Here is a 27,908-nt window from a genome sequence, read left to right on the forward strand (position 1 = left end):
TATCTGTAGTGCAGAATTTTCCTTTGTGTGTTCATTCAGCTTTGAGTGAGAGTATCTGTTAATCTGGTACTGCCCAGTGAGAGTAATTTTGTTTATGTAGGTCGAACAATCACTTTGTTAGGCCTATCCAGATTCCATTGAGATGTGGATCTGTTTCCTTAATTTTTGTTTTGTTTTAAAGTAGTCATGGTGAAACATGCTCTGAGAAATATTCAGTTAATTTAGGGGTTTCAGGCCTCTTTCTTGGTGGAGCTTTCCTGTGTTCTGGAATGGTGATAACTCTAGAGGACATGCAGATTAGTTTCCTCTCTTTTTCTTACAGGTTCAAAATTTGCAGCACAGCAGAAATTTTCTTGGGAAAAAAAAAATGTTCAGTTGTAGTTTGTTAGTATTTAGGAGAAAAAGCTTTCTGTGAGCACAGTTACCATGAGGGTGAAGCAGCTAGATGTTCCCCACAGGCTAGTCTAGAAAGAAATTCAATTGTATGGCTACTCTGATGACATTTAAACAGCCTCTGGGCTCCATTAAACAGTTGATTATGCTCTGTAACCACAAATCCTTGTATTTTATACCTACAGACTATGCTTTGCAGACCTTCCACATCACTGAATGCTCATAAGGGACACCTCTATTTGATACGCAGAATATAGAAAATTCCTGTATGCAACTCCTGTATTCCATATACCGTTTTTAGCGTTATAGTAATACTAGGTTTGTATACCCTCAAAGAAGTCAGGTGTCTTAAGAGATGTATATTCAGTAAAATGAACCCAAAACGAAACTAAGGAAATGCTTTAAATCTGCTCTTCAACATTTGGAAATATTTTGTGCCTGTGTTTAAGTGATATATGCCTTTCTGTATTGTTGCTTTTCTTATGTAAAAGATTAAGAAATAGAAGTCACATATCAAGTAGTATTTTCAGAAGCATAGTTGTGCAATTGCACAATTTTTAAAACGCTGAGATTACTATAAATCACCATGTTATGTGGAGCCCAAACTTCTCTCTTGCCTCTGTACTGAAATTTCAGACAGCCTGGCAGGGTACAGTGGGTGAGCTTTACACAGCAGCTGAACAGTTCTTCTAGCAGTAGTGCTGCTAATCCAGTAGTGCTGCTAATCCTTTGTGGTTGGTCTGTTTTGCAAGGAAATACTAAAACTAATTTAAATGTTGTATTTAAAATATTTTTAGGGATCATCATTTCCTCCTCCATCTGAATATGCTCCACCGCTGAATCCAAGTTCTGACCACCTTGTAGCTGCAAATCCATTTGATGACAACTATAATACTGTGTCTTATAAACCACTTCCTTCAGGAAATCCATATTTTAGTAATCCTGGTTATCCTGGCTTTGGAGGCTATAACACTTTCAGAATGCCACCTCACATGCTGCCCAGAGTGTCCTCGCCATATGGTGGTTCTTACTCCCTCAGAAACCAACCACATCCCCTTCCTCAAAACCCTGTGGGAATGGGTTTTAGCCGACCCCACTCTTTCAGCTTTGGTCCACATGATAACCCAGGTTTTGGGAATCAACCACCTTATAGTAGTGGTCAGATAACTCAAAATGTCAATATGCCTGGTCAGCATTTCAGACCAAATCCTGGTGAGAACTTTGGTCATTCTGGTCAGATACCTCACCCTGACATGCCATCTAACTTTGGTCCTGGAAACAATCCAAATTTTCCAAATTCTCAGCTAGAGTCAAACCATTCTTTTGTTTCTCCATCAAACATGTACAACCAGACAAAATCATCAGCTCAAAAGCAAGACTTTAGTCAAGGTGCAAGCAAGGCATCCAGCCAGAACACTGCTGCTCATCAGCATCATCACAGGACAGAGGACATTGTAAGTCAAGGTAACAGTGACCTAAAAAATGTTACTCGAAACAATGTGGTAAATCAGGATAATAGCCATTCTAATAATGCTGATAACACTAATGCTGGCCATTCAAATGGGACTCAGAGTAAGTCCCGCCAGCCTCGAGGTACTGCTGAAGGATGCAACTCTGAAAAGAGCAGCAAAACACCCCTTCATCCCAGTCGTCATGGTCACTCGTCCTCTGAACCCGTCTATCCATGTGGGATTTGTACACATGAAGTTAATGATGACCAGGATGCCATCCTGTGTGAAGCCTCTTGTCAAAAATGGTTTCATCGGATCTGTACAGGCATGACCGAGTCAGCTTATGGCCTTCTTACAGCAGAAGCATCAGCAGTATGGGGTTGTGATACTTGCATGGCTGACAAAGATGTCCAGTTAATGCGTACAAGAGAGACTGCAGGACCACCTACATTGAATACAGATGGCTAACAATGTGAATTGGTGGTAGTGGTTGAAATACTTGCTACGAAGATTTGGTTACAAATTGGGTACTTCGCTTTCTGCAGACAATCGGTTGTGTTTGATTGCTGTCATCTTTTTTTCCCTAGTCTGTTTTCATTCATAAACTTCCATCTCAGCTTTTGTACTCTTAGTTTTATGTGTGCAAATGTTTTACAGGATGGAATGTTTTTTTGTTTCTGATTAAACTGTAAAACATAACTGACAATTGATCAGAAGTAGGATGTGCATTGACAATTTTACTGAAGGCAAAAATGTGCCTGTATGAATACACCCTAATTTGCTGGTGTTAATGTGTTAACTAACACTAGCATTTAGTGCTTGGTTTTAATGGTACTATATTTGCAAGTACTCATAACATTTTTTTTGGGTGGGGGGTGTGTGTGAATGTCCATTACTAATGCTCTTGCTGTCCTTTCTTTGAATATAATGGAGATGACTTGGAGGAATGTGCAGTACTGATAGTTTTTATTTTAGGGAAAATACAGAGAATTTCATATGTGCTTTTTCCTATTTTTGAAGTAAAGAATTAACACACTATTCAAAAATTGATGACTTCATGCTTAGTAACACAATGAAACCTGCTAACTCTTACGCATTTATATTTCCTTGAAAAGACAATGATCTCTCTTGATTTCTCAGCAAATACTTACTTGCTGAAGGCTCTTGCTAGGTCTTGCAGTATTTGGAAATAGTTACAAAATATGATTACTTTGGGAAAAGAACACATCAAGTTTATGAAGTCCAGTGCTTTAAATCCAGAGAACACCAAAACTAGGGTTGCATAAGTAACTATTTATCTGAAGCACATGCATTAGGATACAGTCTCTGCATCTGTCACAGTTGTGCAATCATGCACCTCTTCTCTCATCCTTTCTCATTGATGGTTCTAGCCTTCCACCTCCATGCTGCCTGAGAATTGTGAATGCACTAGTGCAGGGAAAGTCCTGCCCATCTTCTTGGGCTTTCAACTACAGCCTGCTTGGTCATCCTGAGTTTACACAATTCACTTGGCATGAAGGAGGGTGCAAAGCAATAGAGTGTGCTCAGCACAGGCTCCAAATTGCAAGATAATTTGGCCGGCAAAGTCTTAAAACTGAATTCCCACCACTGCCTCAGCCAGTTGTGCAGTGAGGGGGCAGGAAATCTATGGTGAAGAAAAATACAGCTTTCACATCAGTTGAGTTTAGTTTACATCAGGAGCAAGTAATAGGAAGTTTAGCTTCTTTGCTAAACTTGATATCCTACTGACAAGTATGAATGGCACCAGAGCTTCAAGTGTGATGCTAAGAATTCTATTTTAATATGGGTAATTTGATCTTATTCTTGATCTCAAAAATACCCCCCTCTTTTTTGTTTGTTTGTTTGTTTGCTCTATTGTGGGGAAACATCTAGCCTTGAAGACTTCAGCCTTAGCAGTGTGATAAAGTTGCATATGCAACTGAAAATGAGTGTTTCTGTATAGAGAAGTGTTGTTTTAACTTAATAAAAGGTGGCGCTGTAATTTCAGACTCTGCTAGTAATACCACTGTGCTGGCAAATTCTAGTTTTTAAACAGTCAGCAATTAAATCGTATGTCAAGCATTACAGGTACTAGTCACGTTCCTTAATGTGATAAATTGTTCAGGTCTGTGGTGACGAATGATGTAGGAGCCTATACAGAATACAGTTATCTGTATGAAGAGGTAGTTTTTATGGTAAGCTATGCTAATGAGTGAAAATTAAGGTCTGTTTGCTAGTTCACCATTGTGTTTGATTTTAAATGGGCTCCACTGTGGTACTTTCCTGGAAGATACTGTGCAGATCAACATAACTGTCATTGTTTTATTTTAAAAGTGAAAAGTTTTATGTACTGTTTTACTGGAGAAGTGCAGCATTGCCCTCCTTTTTTGTCTTGCCTCTCATCAGGAAGACGAAAATAATTAGTCTAAAGTGTGAATGACACAATTCATATCTTGAGGATTTCCTATATGGAGATGTAAAGAAAGTGTAATGCAGATCCAGAGCTTCTGTTTTCATCACTATTTGTTTTATTTAGTACAACTTAATCTTGTTTTGTTAGAGGTGTGATATTTAAAAACAAACAACAAAAAAAAAACAATGAAGCAACAACCTCTGTTAGAGAGATTTATTCTTCAGTAGTTTTCCGAATGACGGACTGACTGTTAGAATTTGCTTTTGGTATCTACAGTAGAAATTAAATCAAACCTTGTTTAGATAGATCTGTTCCTCTGGGAATCAGTTCTACCTCTGCAACGATTTGCATTGTGAAGGTAGTGGAGCTGATTTAGACCTACAGCAATGTAAATGAAATAAAAAATTTTGCTCAGTGAAAATTCAGCAAAAGCTCCAATGATGATATTGTTACCCAAGCGTACTGTTTACTATACCTTTCCCACTCCCACACCCCATTCCTGTTGTGAGAAGACGTTGAGGGCATTTGTTCTCAGAAGTCCAATCAATGTTTTAACATTTTGGAGCCGACATTGTATTTAAAATAGCCATGTTTTTCTTAATCTCTTCCTCAACGCTACCTGAAGTTAGGCAAGTGTTTTCTATATTAGCTAGCAAGACATAAGAATTTAAATATAGTGTTCTTACAAACTTAAAATCAACTGGAATATCATTTTATAAGACCTTAAATTGTGTATTTGTGAAACTAACAATTTGAAATAGTTTTTCTAAACTGGTACTATGTTAGGTTTGTAACCCAGTAAACTTTCTGTGTCTGTTAACCTACAAATTCAAGGCATTAGCAAATGCCAGTTATATCAAATAAAAAAAAATTAGCAACAAAACCAAACTTGTTATCACACTGATCATAGAGATATGACTGATTAGGATCTCCAAAAGTCATCCAGCCAATATGCTTGCCCTACTGATACGCTCTTGGCATACCTGGACTCTTTTATCTATAGAGAAGGTTTTGCTTTGTTTTTCTCTGCATGTATTGACTACTAGTAGTTCAAGTATGCACAGGAAAAACAACAATCATGTTTTGTTAGTAAGGTAATAGGAAAACATCAGCTGGTTAGAATTAGATATTAGTTATAGAAGGGTGGATGGGAGGGAGGGCGATTAGAATAGGTGAGGTTTTTTTGTAGTACTCTACAAGAAACAATTTGTATTCAACTATCATATGCTTCTTTCATTACTAGTGATTTAGACTGTACTGGTGCTGCACACCAAAAATATTGCAAAGTTTTTGTAAATCTTACAAACCTTAACATTTGGTGGGAAATGCCTGTGTCCTTTTTAAATAGCTCCTCATCATTGTCAGAAATGCAGCCCCTATTGCCCAAAATGTTCTACCCCTGCCAGCCCCTGGCTGAAGGAAACAGATATAAACTGGATCGAACTGTTCTTAATACTTAGGTTTGGTTTTTGGTTTTGTTTGGTGGGGTTTTTTTTGCCAGAGACCAGTTTTAAATAAGAAAATACGTAATTTGCTCTTTAAAATACTTGTTTTATTGCTGTCACGGTAAGTGACAGTGCTGCTTATAGGCTAGAGGGTATATCAAAAATCCTGTTTCTGGCTGTTTTACTGATCCCTTCTGCAACCTGAGACAAGCAAGGTTAACTGTTTGTGCCTCAGTCTCTTCTTTCAGAAGATGGGACTAATGCTTACTTCCCGAGGGTGTTTAGAGGCCTAGTTATTATTTGAGATCTTCAGATGAAAGAGACTAGAAAGAAGTAATAAAATTTGCTGTATTTGAAACAAAAGTATAATGTGGGGGGCTGTTCAAAGAAGAACATACTTTGTGACTTCTGAAGTTTTTCATCTGAGAACCAGTTTTGTAATCACATTTTTCAGGCTTAACTTCAAGCATGTGAGAATTAACAAAGTCAGTGGAACTGCATGCACAGAGTCAAGAACATTTCAAAGTTTGGGGCCTATGCTGTTTGCAAGTGAAATGCTTTTTATGGTGAGATTTTTACAAAATCAATGGTGTTAAAATGTAGCACCTTTTTAATATTTGTCTTTATTCCAACTTAATACAGTAACACAGCTGCATTAAATATATCTCTTTCATTTTATAAATAAACATTGCCTGGCAGTAGAAGTATTGGTGTAACATTTTTAAAAAAGGAAGTCATGCTTCTTATCATGTTGTATGTGACTTAAATAACTGTTTCATATTAAAACTAATCTTTCCTTATGTACTGCTTAAATATACCTGTTTTGGGATATCAGTTCAGTACTTTTTATACAATCTTGAATGTGTTCCACATTGGTGACATGTATTTTTGCAACAACTTTTTTGTTTTGATTTTAAATTAGAGCATGTCTGAAGTAATACATGCATTAGTGCTGTGGTGTGTGGCAAAGTTAATGTATGTAATTCAAATTGGAAAAAAGTTTCCAGACTTTGTCCAACATTAACCCTGTGGCCAGGGATTAAATTACTATGTAATACAGATTATTTCATATCACGATGTGTTTTAAGCTACTCTATGAAGTATGTGAAACATTATTGTTTATGGATTGGTAGCTGGCATGGTATCTTGCATAGAACGAGGTATGAGAGATGGTAGCAATTCATGGTAATTAAAACTGACTACTTTTCAGAACATGCAGCACTTATGTGCATTGTCATCTTGTTGCCATAACTGTTAGTATGAATTTCTTAATATTATCCACTGACAAATGGGTGAACATTTGGTAATAAGCTCATGGATGTGAAAATTCTATTCTAACACTCTGCTTGGTTTACAAAACATGTAATTTTTGTATCTATTGGATGTGATTAGATATATGCAGGAGGATGTAGAACTGGATGTATTTTAAAGTTATTCTGCAATTACTAAGTTTTGTCTGAAGCTTTCTATATTAGAATAGATTCTTCCTTAAAATTGGAAAATAAAGTGTACTTAGCAGAACTCTTAAGGCAATATAACTATCCTACACTACATCTTGAGTTATGCACATTCACTTGTTTGTATGGAACTCCTCCGATTTCTTGTTGGCTTATGCTTTATATGGAAATAAAGGGTCCCTTTAGTGCCCTAGTGTTGTGTGTCATCAGTTCTGAGTTAATTAATTCTGAATGGTGTTCAGCCCCTTAGAGGTGCTGCCTATAGCTTAAAGTATTCAATGTCACCCTCAGTTTCCTGGTTCAGAAATGGCTTATCCCAACATCATAGGGGACACCTATTTTTGTATTGTTTGCCGTACATGATTAATTTTCCTCTTCATGTTCACACTGTCTCAAACTAATTTTTGATCCAACCCCACCTTTTTACACGGAGGTTTGTGCACTGTAATTCAGGAATTGCTGTATTGGAGACAGTTTGGGATTGGAGTCATGAGAGATGTTGAATCTATTCCTAGACACTTATCTTCTAAAGGATGGTCTAAATCTGAACTTCCATATAATTTATGGAGGGCAAGCTTTTAATATATATATTCTTTTTTTTTTTTGTCTTCCTTGATAGTTTTTTCTGAAACGTGAAATAATATGCAGTTATTGAGGGATTTTTACTTAAAAGACAGTCTGTCCTCCAAGCTTTTGTATATGGCCTTTAGAGCAGACAGTGTTCTTTAGGGCCTTGTGACTTGGAATTTTTTTGTCCACATTCTCCTTTCAGTGTTAAAGATGAGTTGAAAAAGGCAAGTTGCCAATCTACTGCCATCCAAACAGTGCAAATATAAGCTGATTAAGATTGTTGACATTTTTTTGTTGTTGTTAATAATGATGTGATATTTTACCTTTTAGAAGAACATATATCAGAATCCAATTCAAGCATTCTTGGAAAATGTATATGGTAGATTTTGTCCAGCACTGTATGTAATTTGTTGCTTTCTGTTGTCTGGTTTCAGTTTCTTTTAAAATAAAGATAATTTTTGCGGGGAAGTTGCCTGTTGATTGTATGAAGCTGATGTAATGCCTAAATTAACCCTTCTAATGTTTTTCCTGTGAGAATGCATTTGGATTAGGCATAATCCTGCAAGAAACAGTATGAGGTGGTATTGATCAGAAAAGATGGCTCCTGCCTCTCTTGGAGAGGTCTGCTGTTCTGTAAAGGTATTAATCTAAAGTAAGTTCAAAGCAGATTAGAAGATGTCTTGCACCTTAAGCCCCATTTCTTTCTTACAGGATGGGAGGGAAGGCTCAGGCACCATTTGGCTGAACAGATTTTTTTAGAGCTTTCTGCACTTGCAAAGAATTAATTATTTTAATTTACAAATTTATTACTAAGCTTTTCCTGTTTGTTGAAATGCCAGAACTAACACATACCAAATCAGTACCTTACCAATAATCTTTAAAAGCAACTGCTATGGGTGGTCCCAAGCCACGCATGCAAAACAGTTCATTGGAATAAAAAGCAGCTCTTCTTAAAAATGTGGAGGGGTGAGAGAAATGAGAGAGAATTTAGACAGGATGGGAGGAAAAAAAGGTTATTTATTAAATTGAAGGTAAGAAAATGTAAACTATTTAAAGGATTCCCCCCTCCCCCCCCATATTAAAGCCTCTGAAGCCATTTAGAAGTGAAACAACCCCTGGAAGAGATGTATGTATTGGCAACTGGACGGTCCAGAGTATTAGTAATATTATTAAGATTTGACTGGAATATAAATCTCCATCCTTCATAGCACAGGAGATGGGAATTTAAGAATACCAGGGAAAACTTTATCTCCTTTCACTACAAAGTTTCTTGCACTTTTGACTGCTTAGTGCCAACAGAAGAAAGATCCTGAATGGACCTCTCTTTTTGTTTATTTTGCAAAGTGTAGCTCTCACTACAGTCATTTGTCCAAGTAGGCTAGTGTGGTAGGTTGACCCTGGCTGGATGCCAGGTGCCCACCAAAGCTGCTCTATCACTCCCCCCATCAGCTGGACAGGGGAGAGGAAATAAAATGAAAGGCTTGTGGGTCGAGGTAAGGACAGGGAGAGATCATTCACCAATTACCGTCATGGGCAAAACAGACTCGACTTGAGGAAAATCAACTTAATTTATGTGTATGACATTTCTGGTGGCATTTCTGCAGATACACATCAATACAAGACTTTTAAGGTTGATCCAAGAACTTGCTCTGTCCCTTCTGTGTCCTTTAGCAGCTAAATCTGCTACTCCGATGTAGGAATGTGTTAATAACATTTACTGTTGTCTTCTACAAGTGAAAGACATAGCTTTGCATTGGAGGTGTAGTTTTTAAGTAAAGAGACTTCTTTGTTAATGTTATGGAGCTGTTTTGTGTAACTTGAGTGACCAAATAGAGGTAAACATAACTGTGTCCTGTCTTGTAAAGTGTGTATACATAATATGTTCTTTCTGGCAGGAAGAAATAATAAGCTGCTTCATTTCAGTATATTCTGTGATTAAACTAAAAATGACACCTGGATGACCAAGGCAGAAAACCAGCACTCAACAAATCTAAGACCTATTGTCCGTGAAATGAACTCCTCAGAACTGAAGGATGCATTGTGGATGACTACAGCTGCATTCTGGAGTGGTAGGAGATTTTGAGTTACTATTATATTATCATTCTAGCCAATGCTGCTATTGGAACACCCTGCTTTAAAACAAAACAGAACATTATCCCCTCCAAACCCCAACTCTTCCATTACTTCATGTAGTAAGCAGGCAAATAGGATTTTGACTACTGTGTGCAGTTTTGGCCTCTCCATTTTCAGTATAGTAGAACTGGGAAGGCTTCAGAGGTCAGCAAGGAAGATGAAGCTATGTAAAAGAAATGTAAGTAAACTAACTGTCTTTCTAGGAAAAAAAGAATATCTGTTAAGAGTGGAGAAAGGTCTATAAAAAACTGAGTGGCACAGAAGGAATGTTTAGAACTTCCTTGTTTTCTCCTTGTCTACACTTGCCTGAAGTTTGTCTTGCAATACAGACAACTAAGAGATATTAAATAAAGGTAACACGAGACAGGTTTAAAACAAACAGGAGTAGTTTTGGTCTCGGAGAATCTTTCCTCAGCTTTTATTTACTTATTTATTTTCTTTTACAGTTTCTTACACTTGTAGTCTGTTTATGGACACGTCATGGTTTAAGTCTAGGTTCAGAACTATAAACCACAGAAGTCTCATCATTTGCTGCTGCAGCTGACAGCAAGGCTCCTTACATCATGGTGCAGATCCTACTGTAAGTCTGAAAATATGTATCGTGGAAAAAAAAAAAGAAAAAAAGTCACATGTGCCAAAAATATACAAAGGATTTTGACTTTCAGTTAAATGTCTTCCTCCTTCTACTTCTGAATGCCCTTGGAATAAGGAATTTAATTCAGTTCTCAGATTCCAGTATGCAAGCATTCATCCAGATGATATTGATGTGGATGAGTGAGGGTGGAGAATAACCCAGCAATCCTATCAGTTACGATGGATTTCTTGCTCTGAAAAAGTTTTAAACCTCTGTGATATCCACCTTTCTCTATATACTACTTAATAGTAACCACTACTGTTTGAACATTACTTTGGAATATAGATAATGGAACATAAAAATTAAATCTTCAGTGATACACATCAGAAATCTTAGCTAAAAGTGTGCAATGTTAAACTCATTTTTTCTTGGTCATATTTTAAAAGAAAGAAAAGGGAGAAAACTGGACTTCTTGGTTCTGGATTTTTTCCAAATAGTTCTAAGTAATTGTCTACTCTTGAGGAACTTAAACATACCTGAATGTTTATCCAAATGTGTTTGTTTAGCTTTCCTTTCAACCCATGTTCCCCAGAAGCAGTTGCTTTCTGTCTACTAGACTTTATTTTGGCAGGTACAGTGTTACTGTTTGTTTGAGGAAGGCTGAGCAACAATCTACAACTTGCCTCCTGAGTTTTTGGCAAAGACAGCAAAATAGGCAGCGAGGCTATTTTAGCAGGGAGCTGCCAGTATGACCTAATTAATTATTTTTAGAGGACATCTGGAAGTTTCAGTGTATTGCTAAATCAGTCCTCAGCTTTTAATAGTTTTTACCAAAAATCCTCAAACTATCAGCCGCTTGTCTCTTTATGGAAATGGATTCAGATAGCAAGAGCTGCATTCCTTCCTACCCTGCTTAGGCGCAAGCGATGAAAACCAGAGCCGTGCCTTCTATTCGCCGTGTCTTACTAAGTCAGTGGGCCAGTACCTACGGCAGGATGGCTATCAACTAATCTCGCCAAGTTTTAGGAAGTCCAAGGTACTACGCGTGTGCTTAGCCTCCAGCGCTGTTCCTTGGACCCCCAGGGGAGCTGTTCTTGTCCGGAACCGCGTACAGGACTCGCCGGGAGGAGCACGCCGCTCGCTGGCTTGGGCTGCCCGCCCCGCTCCGCCGTTCGCGGGGGGCCGGCACCCCGCCTTCGTCGCCCACCGCGACGGCCTGTGGAGCCCTGCCTACGCGCATGGCTACGCACCGGGCACGGCGGGAGCCGCGGCTGCCCCTGGCCGCCGTCGTCTGCAGGTGGGCTGGCTGCGGCGCGGCGCTCCCCGGCAGGGCTGGCTCCTGTTCCCGCGGCACCGCCGCCCGCCGCTGTCCCGCCCCGCCCGGCGGATCGCGCTACTGTCGCCGTGTTCCCGGGGAAGGAGAGCCGTGGGGTCCCGGGGACGCCGCTCCAGGAGCGCGGTGCCGGGGAGCGGGGGATGGGTCCGCCCCCCCTTCGGCCTGGGGCACCCCGCGGGAGACCGAGAGACCGCCGCCGCCAGCCTGCTGGGCGCTACTGGCGAAGGCCGCGCGTTGGGTCTGCCAGCACCTTCCGGGGGCAGCGCGGAGAGGACCCGGAGGTGTTCCCGGTGAGCACCGGAAGCTCTCCCGCCCCTAGCAACGGCGGCGGAGCGCCCGTAGCGACAGGCGCAGCCATGCCGGTGTGGCTGCGGGAGTACAGCTGGCGGCAGACCGGCTCCGCCGTGTACCTCTCGCTGCCGTTGCGCGGCGTTCGGGTCACCCCCGCCAACATCTTCTGCACTGACCAGTACTTGAAGGTGGGGCGGCCGCGCAGCGCGGCCTCGCTCGTCTCACGGGCCTTCTGTCGTGCGGTGTCGCTGCCTTGAGATGCGTTGAGGCGGTGGCCCTGTGGCTTGGCGTGACTCTAGAGCTCCGTTAAAAAGCACGCGCTTAACACACCGCGGCCGCGCTGTCAAGTTTATAATCTTTTGTAGTATTTAATCTGTAGTCTCCCCTTGTGTGCTGCAGGCTCTTAAATGCCTATCCCACCAGAGGTAATGGCTTCACTACTGTTCGTTCTTCTCCGTACTAATGCTCTTGCTACTCAATAGGTGGCGGCTGCCTTTTTCTCTCATAAATGGCCTGAATTATATGCATCTGCTTATATTACGAAGAATAATTCTAAAGCTGAGGTCCGTGGCTTCTGTTGCAGTGCTGAAGAACCAACTTTTTCAGTCTCTTTTATCTGGTCGAGTAAAATACATAACCTCCGTACTGGATACTAAGTGGATCAGTTTTGTCAATAGCAGGTCTTTCTTGAGGTTTAGTGTATGCTTGTACTGAGTATTCTGAATATATGAGGTTTAATTAAAAATTGTAAATAATATTGCACATTAATTATATTTTTGTAGGTAAGCATCCCTCCCTTTTTATTTGAAGCCATTTTATATGCTCCTATTGATGACACAAGTAGCACAGCAAAGATTGGAAATGGAATAATTTTCTTCACTTTGTATAAAAAAGAAGTGGCCATTTGGGATTCCCTAACTCTACCGAATGGTAAGTTCCCTACTATGAAAAGTAGATTGCATGTAAGAAACCCAGACTGTGCCAAAACTTGACAAACTGTAATAAGCAATGTGAAACCTTGTTGTTTATTGTTAGAAAGTATATGGAAACAAAGAACATCTACTGGTTCTAGCGCACACAAAACAAAACAATGTTTCTTGTAAGACTTACATTTTGTGTGTAAGCAAATCTTAGTTTTTCTTTTATAGAGATGGGCTTGTTAGAGACTGCTTTGTGGAATTTGAACTATGTTGCGTTTTCCCAGACAAAGTAGCCAAAGGAATCCTGTTTTTATGAATATGGTACGTAACAGTAGAACTTCAGGCCTAAATTACCAAAATAGTTTTTATTTGTTCTTTTAAGCTAACAAGGAGAAACTGCAGTATCTAAGAGAGAACGCTGTTCTAAAAGCCCATGAAAAGGCGAAAGAGGAGGCAGAAGCAAAAAAAGTTACAAAACAGGAACACAGAAAACATGCTTTGGAGGCCACAATGAAGGTAAGCTTGGAAGGAACTCTACCAGACATATACATGTAAACAATTACGAACTACTCTGGCAGCTGCTGGGTTAAATATACCTTAAAAAATATGGAACGTACTCATCTTTATTACAGTGGTAGAGAACCTTGTTATTATACTGAAAACATACCTGTTACCAAATATGAAAATTATACAGAAAACAATACTTAGAAGTTACTATTTTCTATCAGTAATACTACTGAAAATTTTTGGTGAGGAGCATAGATTTTTGTCAGCTGAGAGGAGTCTACAGTAATGTGGCAAAAGTGTAATCTTGTGCTGATGCCAAGGCCACAAAAGTCTTTGGTCATTAATTACGGTCAAAAATACTGGTTTTGGTTGTTGTTTTTTTAAATCTTATCTATTCATTGTTATATTTTATATCAGAGTTGCTGTTCATTGTCATTTGTGTGTGTGTATCTTTGTGTGTGTGTATCTGCGCTTTATTTGTATTTTAAGATACGGCCTTTCTTCAAATTTTTATGTATATAAAATGTCTGGTCACTTCATTTGTGTTTAAAATGATTTTTTAAAGTATACAATGAAATTTTAAGATTGCATATGCAATTTGGACCAAAATGTTCTGCAGTTAGTGACTTAGGAGCGACGTTGTACCTATTCTGCCTATGTAATAATCTCAAAGAGGAGAGGAGAAATAAGAAATAGTGTATTAAAATGAAGCCATGTATTTTACATTCCTGTATATTCTAGAGATCTGTGTTGGAATATGGCTAGGATTTTCACTGTTTACAAGTAAAACTTACTTCTGAATGTTTCTGGATCATACCTTAGTAATGGTAGTAAATAGTTAAAATATATGACTCCTAAAAGCTAATTCAGAAATGTTTACTCTCCCAATCATTTTTAAGCATCTTTCATAGCTCTGCTTGTATGATCACATTAATGATGATGTTACGCTTGGGATAGGAAACTGGGAAAATAATGGTAACTTTTACTTAGTCATCTTACTATTATCAGATGTCACATATCTCATAAGTTTATCATTCAAACAGCTAGAAGAAGCAGAAAGAAAAAGAATTGAAGATTTGAAAGAAAAGGAGCGACAAAAGGTCACTAAGGAGTTGGAGTTATGGAAAAAACAGCAAAAAGATGCTGAGAAACAAAAGAGTGTACAAAAAGAAGGGGAGCTATATCAAGTAGAGCAATTAAAGGAGAAGAAAAAGGAAAAAATAAACAAAAATAGGATTCCTAATGAAGGAACTTCTAAGACCCGACTCAAACCTACTAAAGGTTGTATTATTGAAGTGTATTTTATCATTCTTCAAAGTGTGGGTATATCTTTATTCCTAGATGTTTCTAATTCATCATTTATCTTTGTCTCCACCATAACGAACTAATTCTTTTAGTCTGCAATTACTTCACTGTGTTTATTTTCAGGCAATTTATTGAGCTAAAGCATGTGAGTTCTTAGCTCTTGTTTAAGTCTTTGGAAATACAAGGGCAGGTTTTGTTCGAAGCTTTAGAAAACAAAACCAGAAAGCCTGACAGTGTAATGCAGACTCTTTGAGGTTGGAGTTCATATTACCCTAAGTTACCTAACTGCTGGTTTTCATAGAAACACATAATCTCCTTCCTTTCTTTATCCCATGTCTTGGCCCCACAGACAGCCAATTCAGACAACTAAAACAACAGAAAATACTTAACGTTTGTTTGGTTTGGTAAGGTTATTTTTAGCTCTTGCAGTTGCCCTGTCAGAGAATCACATAAGTGACAGAGATACTGGTGTAAGAGGAATTTAAGTTCATTTGTGGCAGATAATGTAGGCAGTAAATAGGTGGCAAGATACAGCAAGAACAAACATTTTCTGAACCTTCCCTTCAAAAGAACAAGTCTAAACCTTTCTCAAGCTATTAGAGGTTTACTTCTAATGTGCAGAACTTCTAAATTAGGTGTATTTTGGACTTTGGTAGAAAACCAAAAAAATCTCTTTTGCTTCATTTTTCATTTTCAGTATTCCAATTCTTTTCATAGGTTATGGTTCCTATAGCATGTTTTCAGAAAATTTAAAGGAGGAACAGTTACCAGCTCCTCGGTCCGCTGCTACAATTAGAATCAACTTTACATCACGAGTTTTTCCTACAGCTCTGCGAGAATCTTGCGTTGCAGAAGAAGAGGAGGTTAGGATTGCTCTCTGTTTTAGTATGATGCTTTTACTGTCTTCCAAGGTGGTGAATTATTTACTGTATATTCAGTAAGTTCACAAAAACGTTACCTGTGCCAAGGAATGTTACCTGCACAATAGTCTTACCTTCCAAGGAAGGCAGTCTTATTTAAATTAAGATTTAGAGAAACACGTTTACATAAGAATTATTTTCACCAAGCATGTCATTGTGCAAATTAATAAATAGCATGTTCTGTTTCTCAGGAGGGGAAAAAAAAAAGGCAGCAATATTAATTGAATACCTTGAAGTACAAAATTTGAAATGTCTTTACTCTTATATTTAAGATTCTTTAAGTTCTGTCTTCTTAGAAAGAAGCTCACATTTAGCTCTTTTGAGCTCTCTTGAATGAACACAAAGACTCATTTTGGAAGTGCCAAGACAAACAAGCAAACAAAAACTTATTAGTGATGCAGTAACCTTACTTCTCACATAGTAATAAAATATTTGGGGAAACTTGGAAGTTTTTAATATCTGACATTATTAAGTATTTCTCTTTGTCCAAAATATGTGGCACATAGAATTTTTTTTTATAGGGGTGAGCGAAGAGATGAAAGCAAAATCCTTTTTTGGATTTGAATTTTCCTTCAGTAATAATACTTGCACATTGTATATTTACAGTGGCTACGTAAACAAGCAGAAGCTCGAAGAGCAATAAGTGCTGATTTGTCTGAGCTGGAAGATTTAAAAGAAGAGGAGAAGAATCCAGATTGGTTAAAGAACAAAGGAAAGTAAGTTAGATTCCATTTGAAGATGTATTTAAGATGAAATATTAATTATATGGTGTGTGTCTATTGTTTGCTTTTGATATTTTCTATTTATCCTAGACACAGATGGTGAATGATTACATAGTAGAGAATTTATTGATAGCTTATGGGGTTTGAATCTGATAAAGTCATGAGATGCAATTGCTGAAGCTCGTGATGGACAAAATCATTGTGAACACATGATGCATATTCTTCTATGAGGGCGGTTAAGTCAGTTCAATATTTTACCTTGGTGGATTTCCTTTCATTTGTACTTTTTATTGACAGGTTAAACATCTGTCTAAAACTTCAGGAATTTGATAAAAATATTGGTATGTTTATATAGCCGTGTTATACAGAAAGGTTTGATTAGGCAATCATAATCAGATACACAGCTTTCAAAATTAGTCCTGTGTCTGCATAGATGTGTCAACCTCTTACTGTTCTTCATTGCTTTTAAGCAGTGACTATTTTTGTTGTGTGTCTATATGCTATGTTGTCAGCATCAAGTTTGACTGAACTTCAGCTATGTTGGTCTCAGAAAAGGCTATAAATGGCCATTTCCAGGGAATAGCTGCTAAAACTTCAGATTTTTAAAAAGGAATTGTTAACAATAATTAGATATTTATTTTGTGATTTATCACCTTATTTTAAGTGCACGTTTCACTTTTTGTTTTATACTTAGCAAAATGTTTGCAACAGGAAACTATCTTGCAGCTGTAAACGCATATAACCTCGCAGTGCGGCTAAACAATAAGCTTCCCCAACTGTATCTGAATCGTGCTGCTTGCCACCTTAAACTGAGAAATTTACATAAAGCTATTGAAGATTCCTCTAAGGTATAAGTATATAGGTTCTCAGACTGTCATCTTGTACATGGTTGTGATTTATTACAGTGATGCTTCTCTTTCAAGCAGATCTGTAAATACCTATTGTGATTCAAAATTTTTAGATTAAAAATTTATATAATGAAGCCATGGTCCATGAATGAAACAATGAAAGGAGTGATCTCAAAGGCACCTGATTAATTCAGAGACAGTTTTCCCAGAGTTACTATTTTTGGAACTATTAAGTACTTGAGGCTTGGAACTTGTTTTTTCTAGTAACTACTACTACAACACCTATGCTTTTTAGGGCTGTTTTTTTTTTTTTTTGTAGCATGGTATGTAATATCATGTATGAAAATAGAATACATTATTTGACTGTAACAAACATTTAATACAGTATTTGTCATGGCAATGAAACTATTTAGCAAACTGTGGGGTGACAGATACAAATCTTAATGACTAGATTCACAAGCCGTATAGTTAAATTTGAATAGTTATTTTCTATTTCTATTTGAATAGCTATTATGTTACTGTATAATAATAGCAATTAGGTGAGAGAAGTGTGTGTAAATGAGAAAAAAACAAAATTATGGAAAAACTACCTCTAAATATTTTGGGTGTTTACATTTGTAAAGGCACTAGAACTGCTGACACCACCTGTTCCTGATAATGAGAATGCTCGAGTGAAAGCATATGTGAGACGTGGAACAGCATTTTGTCAGCTGGAATTATATACTGAAGGTGAGACCTTGATTTTTTTTAAACATACGTATGGATTTATAGTGACATGCAAGTAATTCTGTTTAGCTCAACGAGACTGGTCATGCCTTTATTTTTTTCAGGAGGGACAGTAAAGGAGGCCTATATAATCTATGTCTTTCTTTGTTTTGAACCTGTTTACCACATTTCTTTTTTTTAAAAAAAAATATTTTTTTAATTTACTGGATAATTGCAATTCCACTTGAAAAATCTTTACAAGTTTTAAGAAAATTAATTGTACTCATAATTTAAGGAGTACAAATTAGTTTTTCCATTGAGGAAAAGGCTTTAGTGAGTTGTGTACCCTCTGTTTGGTCTATTGGGCAATCAGGCTTTCTGTGCATAATGGCCAACTATTGACCATGGCAGCTTGGTGGTCATGGAAGGTGTTAGTGAGGAATAAATGAGAGGTCAGAAATGAGGTATTTGCATTGGGAAGCATTCAAATGTAGGATGCAAATTGATATGAAACTAGTTTGCACTAGTTTTGCTGTTCATAAAGCAATGTTTTGTTGGTTTTGAAATTATATTTATGGTACTTCCAACTATAGAACAAATTAACTTAAAACAACCTGGAATATTTCTAAAATATTTGCATGTGAAGAGCTTAGTAACGTATCTTTGTAAAACGATGTTTGAAACCCATATTGATAAGCAAAATGTTTCAGTACATGTGATTTGTGTGAAAATACCTCAATTAAGTCTTCCTACCGAGTTCTCCAAGAGTATCAGTTTAGTTTTATAAGGCAAATTTACAAGTGAAAGTCAATAATAGAAAGTGAACAATATTCAAAATGTCAGTGTTGAAACACTAAGCTTTTCCCATCAGTTACCCTTTTCTACCTCTGAATCACTTCATTATTCCCTTACAGGTTCATTTGCACTTGGAAAGCTTATAAAAAAAAATTAAACAAGATTTTATTTTACTTCCTGTACTCATGGTTTCCTTTTTTTTCCCCTCAAGCTGTAGTATTCACAGTTCATGTCTTTTTTTTCTTGTCTTCATGCACTTTTATTCTGTCATTCAGTTTTTCTTTCTTCTGCAGAACACTTTTGGACACTCCCCTCATGCATGCACGCCCATATATATATGTGTGTATATATATATAAAAAATATATAAATGAAGAGGCTCTGTTTTCATATTTCAATGCCTGAAAATGTTTATGTAGTAGTGTTTCCACTAAAATGTTTTGTAAAATAATATAAACAAAATATGAATTTGTTTACTGACAAAAGTTAAACCTAATGTCATTCCGAGTCCATCTGGCTCAATAGCAAAACTCAAGATCAATACTTTATATATATGACTAGGGGGCAGTTATTTCCAGTCAGTTGCTAAAGAGGATGGTCTTGCATTATTGACTGACATTCTTATTAATGTATCTATATTAGGTCTCCAGGATTATGAAGCAGCTCTCAAGATTGATCCAAAAAATAAAACTATAGAAAAAGATGCTGAGAAGATTCGACACCTAATTCAAGGAACAACACAAGATTCTTAATAAAAATTAAAAAAAAAAAAAAAAAAAAAAGGAACTTTTTGGCAGGGATGCCTTTTGAGGGCTTCAGAAGGAATCTTAGTTCTCTTCAATATGTTGTTAACTAGACATTTTTCTGTTTCACTCAGAACACCTGCAGAATTGGTAAACGATTGGATATATGAATTCCTATTTTTGGAAAGTATGTGGTATTATAACAAACATATTTTATATCATTTTGATACAAAGTTGTCATATTTTTGCTTTCTATGAAATATTGGTGGACTGAATATTAAAACATGCTTTTGGTACTTGATTTAAAGTTACTCATAACTAAATGAAACATTTGTCTGGAAATACCTCCTGAATCTAGACAATGGGTTTTCAAACAACTTCAGTAGCTTCCATATAGTCAACACCTGTCACCTTCTTATCTTTCTGTTCTCCACCAAAGCTGAAACAGTTATGTGTTATAGGATTGTAGTTACATGCTTTCCTCTTACTGTTCATAGTGTTTGGCACATCTGAAACTAAGACAGTGAGTTTAGATACTCTCATTCAGGTGTCTAATTTGGAAAACCTCCACCTGGAAGCATAGAGGTAGATTTTGTGTAGTGCAGAACACTCTTTTTAACATTAAGTAATGTACATTGAATATTTTCAGACTATTTTGAAACATTTGTTTGGACTGACCAAACAAGGTAATTGGAAAGATTATAAACCTGTAGTGTTGTATTGTAGTGTAGTGGTAAATTGATCCTGTGATAAATTGTCCTATCAATGAATATGACTGACTTCTTCCATCCTGCTACAATTAGTAATCTTACAGTGTAGCTCTAAAGCATATTCTAAATAAAAAACTTTGTTATTTATATGAGAATATATATTTTTCTTGCGCTAGTATTTTAATTTGTACTCTGTTGACGTTGGCCAGTATCTCAGGAATACTGGTGTGATTAAAGATTCTCAAAAAAGCGACCATCCTGGTGAGGCTACAAGTGTTGTAAAGTGACATGAAGCATGACAGTGTGCTTTGAAGTCCTGCACCTGTTGTTCTGGATAGTATTGTTTATATATGTGTTAGCATTCGTATTACCATGACAACTTGAAACACTGGAATTGAAGTGGTTCTGTTTTGTTAGGCATTCTATCCAAATTGTGACCATTTCCTCTACACTCCTTTCAGTAGCAGTTTTAGCAGACTTCTGAATTTTCCACATCAGTCTGTTTCAGGAATTCCACATCAGGAATACCATTTATGTCTGATTTCTGTCTTTAGAAGAAAAAAAATTTTTATGCAGATATATGTTATTCTGTGTAAATTTTATACTCTTGGAACAGGGAGAAGGTGGCAGGCGTTGCTTCCAGTTTCTTTACTTGGAGCCTTGAGAGGAGTGCTGAGGTGACTCAGAAGTGCCTGGGATAGCTGTTGTTCCTTCTTTCCTAAAGGTACCTACTGCATTGCAATGGAAGGGGCTGAAAATACTTTTTTATAGCAGTTGAAAGGAGGGCAGTGCAGGAGCTTTAGTGCTTCTGTTGAGTGTAATGGTATACTTGCCAATATATGGCTATTTTCTTTCATATAATTACTGAGAGGGCTAAGGAGGCTATGGAGGAGAGACACTGGGAAAGGGAAGAAGACAATGCAAAGAAGCAGGCGCTGGTTTTAAGTTCCTGATTTTCTGTTTTGGTTCCAGAGGCTATTAGAACAATCTGTATACATCTGTATAGGCTATTTGTATCGTAGCTATTTGTTATAGGTAGTCAAGGCTATTTTTGATGTAGACAGGCACCTTTTTCTATTGCTATGAAATAGAAAAAGTGACCCCCTTAGAGGTTAGGGAATCAAATGTGCTTGGTGGCATGAACAATATCTGCCTGTTTCATCTGATTATACTGGGAGCAAATGGATGTTAAACTTCTGACTTCCATGCCCGAGCTGATGGTGTGTACACCGTATCAAAGTCATATGCATTATGTTTGTATTAGTGTCCTGAGATGTAGGAATGTGGAGACTGACTTTAAGTTTTAAAACCAGAGAATACTTTAATTAAAACAAGTAAACCTTCAGGTTGATGTCTCTTGTACTTTCTAAAAATTAGAGTTCCACATTTATGATACCAGTTTAAAAAGTTTTATTTTCATGGGTTTAGGTCTGACTGAGAAGTGTATCATCAAATGGGCTGCATCCTTTTTGATACGTCTTATTCAGCCCATGTGCTGGTTTTGGCTGGGATAGTTAATTTTCTTCATAGTAACTAGTGTGGGGCTATGTTTTGGATTTGTGCTGAAAACAGTGCTAATAATTAAGGGATGTTTTCCTTACTGCTGAGCAGGGCTTACACAGAGTCAAGGCCTTTTCTGCTTCTCACCCCACCCCACCAATGAGTAGGCTGGGGGTGCACAAGAACTTGGGAGGAGACACAGCCAGGACAGCTGACCCCAACTGACCAAAGGGGTATTCCAGACCATATGATGTCTCGCTCAGTATATAAAGCTGGGGGAAGAAGAAGAAAGGGGGGACGCTCAGAGTGATGGCGTTCGTCTTCCCAAGTAACCGTTGGGCATGATGGAGCCCTGCTTTCCTGGAGATGGCTGAACACCTGCCTGCTGATGGGAAGTGGTGAATGAATTCCTTGCTTTGCTTTGCTTGCGTGCGTGGCTTTTACTTTACCTATTAAACTGTCTTTATCTCAGCCCATAAGTTTTCTTACTTTTACTCTTCTGATTCTCTTCCCCATCCCACTGGAGGGGAAGTGAGCAAGCAGCTGTGTGCTGCTTAGTTGCTGGCTGGGGTTAAGACATGAAAACCAAAATAAATCAGATACAGACAGTTATTCCCAGAATGACTGAAATAACAGGTTTCTTTTCTTAAAGCTAAGTGTCCAGTCTAAGTCTGACAAAAAGATGGAGATGCATTTTTACAGAGTATGCTGGAAATTGGGGTAGTCATATACCTTACTTCTGTCAATAGCAGTGTTTAAATAACTATCTTCAAATGACCCACAAGCGAGTAAGTGTTTTGAAAAGGTTTGATCCACTGGATGATAAATACAGGGTACCAACTGTGAGACAGGTGGTATAGCACCATATTCACTTGAAGTTGTTTTAAACAGTAAAACCTGAGGCTTTGTTGAAGAACCATTAGTGATGACTGTTTTGGGGTCCAGCATACAGGAAAACACCGGGTTGCCAGGATTTGCACAGAGAGGCAGATGAGGAGATTGGTTTTGCTCTGTGTTCAGACTTGATGGCAGTTTCTCAGCAGAAGTCGTCTTCTTTCCCTAGTAAGGAGATGGATTTTAATTCAGCCTTTCAAATAACAGGGCAAAGCATTTCAAATTTGTTAAATGTTTGTGGTCAGAGCAAATGTTGCTCAAGATGCGTATTGAAATATATGCACAGTGGAGAGTGAGGAACTTAACACTGCTGACTTTTGACCTTATTTAGTAAACTGTGGATGGTCATAAATGGACTCGTGTTGACTATGAACTATAGTAAAAATTGGAATTTGCATCAATTTCTGTATTAGTGATAATGTTGAGCATAGAAAATATCTTAGTTTGTGTGGCAGAAAAAATTAGTATGGATAATAAAAATATGAATGAGAGTGACTTCTCTTTTTCTAATACACAGCGATATGTACGCTAAAGTAGAGCCCTAAGGAAACGTCCAAATAACTGTACTTCCTTGCTTGTGTTCACATGCATGCATTTTTATTTATTTTCCTCTGTAGGACTGAAGTAGCATATGACAGCTACTTCTTAGTGTGTTCATGGAAAGTGCCCTAACACAGTATTGATGAGCATGCAGTAAAACTGCACTGAACAAGGTACCTCCCTTAGTTTTGCTGAGCAAGCCATTCAAAACCTGTTGTTCTTCAGAGGTGCAATGAAATCTTTTTTTCTTTGTTTCTCAATCATGTAAGAGATAAAGAAAACATTTAAGTTGCTAGCTTAGATAGAACAGTAATAGCTGAATATTATTATTATTCTTCAGTAGTAGCTGAATAGCTGAATAACAGAATAGCTTAGCTGAGTAAGAAATTCTGACTTTCCCTTTACTTTGTTTATTAATGTGGCCTGTTGTCGCCTCCTGTTTATTTTTTGCACCAGCACTAGAGCACTGCTGGGGCCTAAATCTCTGGCCTTTAGGATCTACTCTGTTAGTGTTGTGCCTGTTAATGAGATGTGGTCTAGGTGTGTGGTTGGGGTCAGAGCTGCCTTACCCCCAGTCACGAGTGGCTCTCGGGAAAGGACAGCTTCTCCTGAAGCGGGGTGGCTGCAGGCATCTGATTCCAATCCTGTGCTGCTGGGAAACTTTCCAAATCAATTAATTCACAGTCATCAGAGTTTTTCTGCCTGTCTGAGACTAAAGGGATCAAACACTTCTAGTCCATATACTGCATCCTTTTTTTTTTTTGTGTTTGGGGGGGAGCTTATGAGGTAGTGGGGTGTTCCTGGGTGGTGCTTTTTAATTTTTGTTTTGTTTGGTGTTTTCTTTCCCTTAGTACAAGCATTATTGGCACGTAACGGAGCGTGTCCCTTCAGGGCTGGCTGTCCCTTTGCCTGGTTACCCTGCGATGACACCTGGACCACGCTCCCCGCGCTGGGGGTGCCTCTGAGCTCCCTCCCCTGGGGACGAACACCGCCACCGGGCCCGCCCCGCTGCCCTCGCCCCTCTTGCGTCGCTCCCGCGCCTCCTCCACACGAAGCTCCCTCTCTCCCTCCCGCCGCGCAGGCCCCGGCTCAGGCAGGCCCGGCCCGGCCCTACCGGCTGCCGCTGTCCGGGGGTTGCGGCGGCCGCTCGGCCCCGAGCTCAGCGGCGCGGCGTTGCCATAGCAGCGGGAGAGCCGCGGGGGGCGGGGCGGGGCGCCCGCCGCGGTGCACCCTGGGCGCTGTAGTTCGCGAGGCGGGCGGGCCGACTGGCGAGCGGCGGGGCGCGGACTACGGTCGCCAGGGTGCTGCGGGGTGCCGCCGCCGCGCGCAGGCGCGGCCCGGGCGGGTCGGTGTTGTTTTTGACGGCGTCACGGGCGGCCGTGGCCCCTGGTGTGTGCCGGGCCGCGCTCGGGGGCCGCGCTCAGGTAGGCGGCGGGAGCGGCCTACCTGGGGAGGGGGGTGGGGGGCTGCTGCCTTCCGACCTGGCCTCGGTGCGCAGCCTCCCGGGGAGCGCGGCGGCCAGGGGCGCGGCGGGGCTGCCCGGAGCGGGGCAAAGCCCGGGGTCGCTGGCGCCGGCGCCGGGGCAGCCGCGGTTGGTCGCGGGGAGCGAGTAACCGGGGCGCTGCGGGGCGGCCGAGGCTCTCTGTGGGGGCCGAGCGGGCTCCGCGGGCGGCGTTCCCCGCCGTGCCGGCCCTGGCCCTGGGCGCTGGTGTTTGCCAACTTCCTTCTCTTTCATCATCTGCCTCTGTCTGTCCGGCTGACGCAAGGTGTTCTGTTTCATAAATTGTGTTATTGCTGCTTTAACCGTTCTGGCACCGTGCTGCTTTCTGCTTCAGGTGTGTTATGCTAACACCTGCGAGAGGGAAGCAGCGGGTGCTGAGCAGGGAGTGCCCGGCTTTGGGATGGGTTGGATTTTGGAAGCCACATTTGCCTTGCTGGAGATCATAGCAAGGAAACAGCATATGGGTTGCTAAATATGTTAATGAAGAATAGCGTTATTTTGAGTGAGAAATTATACTGCTAAGTAGAAATAATAGACTAGCACGAAAACCCTGTGGTATAATACCACTGTAACATGTTTTTATTTCTGCTGTGCAACAAAGAAGCTACTGTAGAAGAGAACCCTGAGTTTTTACTTGGAATGACAGCACAGCAGACTCTAAAGAACACCGATTCCTGTTGGTGCCTTGTTATTCATCTTTTTCTTTGTTAACATTTACTGAGTTTTTTTTAGTCTAGGAAATCCTCTTTGAAGATGGAAGAACTTAGGGGCTTGTTTAGACTGGAGTGGTGGTTCTCTCTGAGACTGGTATTTATTCTGCTTCACAGGGTATAAGGAAGATGTGGTAACTCATATTTATTTTTATATAGATGTATGGGATAACTTGGTATTACGTTATCAACAATACATATGGCTGTAAATTTTTAAACCTTATGCTTTTGGGTTGTATTTCACTAAAGTTAGGAAAGTAGTTCACATTTCTGATTCCATGCCCCCCCTCTTCCCACTGTGCCCCCCCCCCCCCCCCCAAAAAAAAAAAAAATTACTGGGATTGAATATAATGGATGTTTATTTGTCTAGGTAGAGATTTAAAAGGCTATGTCACTGAGAGTGTAGGACATTTGTGTGCCTAGAATCAGCTTTGCAGTTTAAACTGGAGTATAGAAGAACTTGGACTGTAACTTTCTTTTACAAAATAATGGCAATAAAGGTATTTAGTGAGAAGCCAAACCAGTGAAACTGTTTGTGGGGGGTGAGGGTTTTTTTTTGTTTTTTTTTTTTTCAATCATTCTTTCTGGTTTGGCCTGACATACAGGAGATGTGGAATACTCTACTGTGTCCTCCAGTTATCCTTGCTGTTACTGGACTAGAACCCATCAGCATCATCTTGATTTGTTAGGAAGTTTGCAGGCTTGATGTCTGTTTAATTTCTGCCCAAAGCTATTTATTTTTTTTAATAGCTTGTATTTAGGAAGGCAGTGCCAACTGTATCCAGCACATCTGGGTGAGTATGAAAAGTGTACTGGTTCTTAGTGGGTCTTTGTAATTTGGTGGTGGAGAATACAAACTGGTGAAGATTTTGTGAGTAGGTCAGTTTAGCTGTTGGGGTCAGATTAATCTTCTGTATTTCAGTTTCCTTAAGGGACTGGATTTGATGTCATATTTAGTTATGACTATGTGTGTTTTATTAATCTTTTACAGAAATAATCTTTTTGTTCTAGCTGTTGGTTGAAGTTTAGGAATACTGTACCTAGGTATTTTTTTATTAAAGCTTTTTAGGCTGTTTTGCTCTTTTAGAGCTAACTAATTAATAAAATGCTTTACTTCTGATAGCTGTTTTACTCATGTGCTTTTGCTGAATGTGCTTGTAGGAATACAGCAACCCTAGAGATGTCCTTCAGTCTGATGTCATGCTATCTATGGTCATCTTTGGTAAATTTAGCAGTTCTACCTGTAAACCTCAGTGATTTTGTAATTATTCTTTTTTATTCCATTCTTTTCCTTTATACTAAAAACTTTCTGTTTTGGAGATTGATCACCTGTTTGCAGGTGTGCAGTATTAATGCAGTATTAAATATGCGGTATAATATTCTGGTTGAATGCAAGATAAGTAACTTTTAACTCAAGGCCATTTATCAAGGCCAGCAAGTAATAGAAAATGATGATTGTCTGCTTGTTTCTCTGTTTGTTTTTTTTTTAATATTTTTTTTTTATTATGCCGATAGCCATATAGTTAGGTCCTGAAGCTTTAGTTTGGGAAGGGAAGACGGATTAATGCTCTGTGGAGCCTGAGGCCATCGTTGTGTATTCTGTAGAATTGGTTTTAGGCAGTGCTTAGTTACCTGTCAGTCTGTGATCTGGATGGAGAAGGAAAGCACAGGAGGTAGCATATATGTTGAGTTAGCCAGGGTCCATGGTGAAATGCTGAGTTAGCCAGAGGCAGACAGACGTTACAATGTCCAGCACAGAGTCTGCTGTTACAACTTGCCCTTTAAAAATTTGTAAATGTGCTTGTATCAACAGATTTTTATTTTCTTTTTTGGTCTGTTAAAGGATTTGCATTATGGGACTTCATTGTTTTTCATCTAGCACTGAGATGCACTAAAACTGGAATTGCCATGTTATGAAACCAGAGCCTGAATTTCTTCCACAGTGGAGATCAGACTTGCTAGTAAGGACTGGGTAGCTGCTTGTACTACATTTGCCCCAAACTGTATTTTTTTGTGCTTACGCAAAAGGCTGGGCTTTCAGTGACAGTAAACTTGGTACTCTTTGATCACTCTATTCACTGAACTGTAGAATAATTAAATGGGAATGTTTTTATACTGAAGAGAATTCTTAAAAGATAATTTCAGATCACCAGTACAGTTTTTGCAACGTAGCCAGCGATGTTTCTTATAGGTGGCAAGTTCTGGTGCTGGTAGTTACCTTCTTCTGGAAGGAATGCTGCTGCTGAATGCCTGGTCAAATTAAAAATAATTTAATGACAGCAAGCAGATGTTACCGTCTTGTGAGAACTCTCGAACTCAGTCTTTGCCATTTGGGCATTTGTTATTTTGATGATTGAAGAAGTATGATTAAAAAAAAAAAATCATCATTTAATGAAAAATTTGATGATTGGATACAGTATGATTAAAAAAAACCCCAAGACCACTAAACACCCCACCCCCCCACCAAAACAAAACACCCCCCACCTCCCCTCCCCAACCCTGATGTTCCCTAGCTGAGATTCCAGGT

The 27,908-nt window shown here is 39.1% G+C and overlaps 4 protein-coding genes across 9 annotated transcripts in view; 3 read left to right on the forward strand and 1 right to left on the reverse strand.

Annotated features, from left to right (window-relative positions):
- PYGO1 (pygopus family PHD finger 1) overlaps positions 1-5,385 on the forward strand; it is a 192,916-nt gene extending 187,531 nt beyond the window's left edge. For both annotated transcript variants that reach the window (XM_049812809.1, XM_049812808.1), the window contains one exon: positions 1,191-5,385. In XM_049812809.1, coding sequence (XP_049668766.1) covers positions 1,191-2,312 — 1,122 coding nt within the window. In that variant the 3' untranslated portion in view covers positions 2,313-5,385. The remainder of the gene's footprint in view (positions 1-1,190) is intronic.
- Positions 5,386-12,095: 6,710 nt separating this feature from the next.
- On the forward strand, positions 12,096-22,202 carry DNAAF4 (dynein axonemal assembly factor 4). 2 transcript variants are annotated; one of them, XR_007507535.1, is made up of 10 exons: positions 12,096-12,251; positions 12,846-12,993; positions 13,366-13,499; positions 14,534-14,771; positions 15,513-15,658; positions 16,322-16,431; positions 17,132-17,285; positions 17,909-18,014; positions 19,426-20,960; positions 21,848-22,202. XR_007507535.1 is itself a non-coding variant. In XM_049812806.1 (9 exons), the coding sequence occupies exons 1-9, from the start codon at positions 12,129-12,131 to the stop codon at positions 19,533-19,535; spliced, it is 1,269 nt and encodes a 422-aa protein (XP_049668763.1). In that variant the 5' UTR covers positions 12,096-12,128; the 3' UTR covers positions 19,536-21,735. The 2 variants fall into 2 exon arrangements, 1 of the variants encoding a protein (XP_049668763.1); XM_049812806.1 differs by lacking the exon at positions 21,848-22,202 and having other exon boundaries at positions 19,426-21,735.
- A 100-nt stretch (positions 22,203-22,302) lies between these two features.
- PIERCE2 (piercer of microtubule wall 2) lies at positions 22,303-24,950 on the reverse strand. Its single transcript, XM_049812561.1, has 2 exons — positions 24,657-24,950; positions 22,303-22,795 (listed from the first exon to the last, which is right to left on the reverse strand). The coding sequence occupies exons 1-2, from the start codon at positions 24,948-24,950 to the stop codon at positions 22,433-22,435; spliced, it is 657 nt and encodes a 218-aa protein (XP_049668518.1). The 3' UTR covers positions 22,303-22,432.
- The window catches only part of CCPG1 (cell cycle progression 1), a 29,471-nt gene continuing 26,029 nt past the window's right edge, over positions 24,467-27,908 (forward strand). The window contains exons 1-4 of one of the 4 annotated variants that reach the window (XM_049812803.1): positions 24,491-24,594; positions 26,132-26,175; positions 26,543-26,624; positions 27,261-27,342. In XM_049812803.1, coding sequence (XP_049668760.1) covers positions 27,295-27,342 — 48 coding nt within the window. In that variant the 5' untranslated portion in view covers positions 24,491-24,594; positions 26,132-26,175; positions 26,543-26,624; positions 27,261-27,294. Of the gene's footprint in view, positions 24,595-24,912; positions 24,937-26,131; positions 26,176-26,542; positions 26,625-27,260; positions 27,343-27,908 lie in introns of those variants that run through there. The other 3 variants (XM_049812802.1, XM_049812804.1, XM_049812805.1) reach the window with 3 other exon arrangements.

The sequence above is a fragment of the Accipiter gentilis genome, chromosome 10 (assembly GCF_929443795.1).
Source record: "Accipiter gentilis chromosome 10, bAccGen1.1, whole genome shotgun sequence".
NCBI classification, from domain to species: domain Eukaryota; kingdom Metazoa; phylum Chordata; class Aves; order Accipitriformes; family Accipitridae; genus Astur; species Astur gentilis.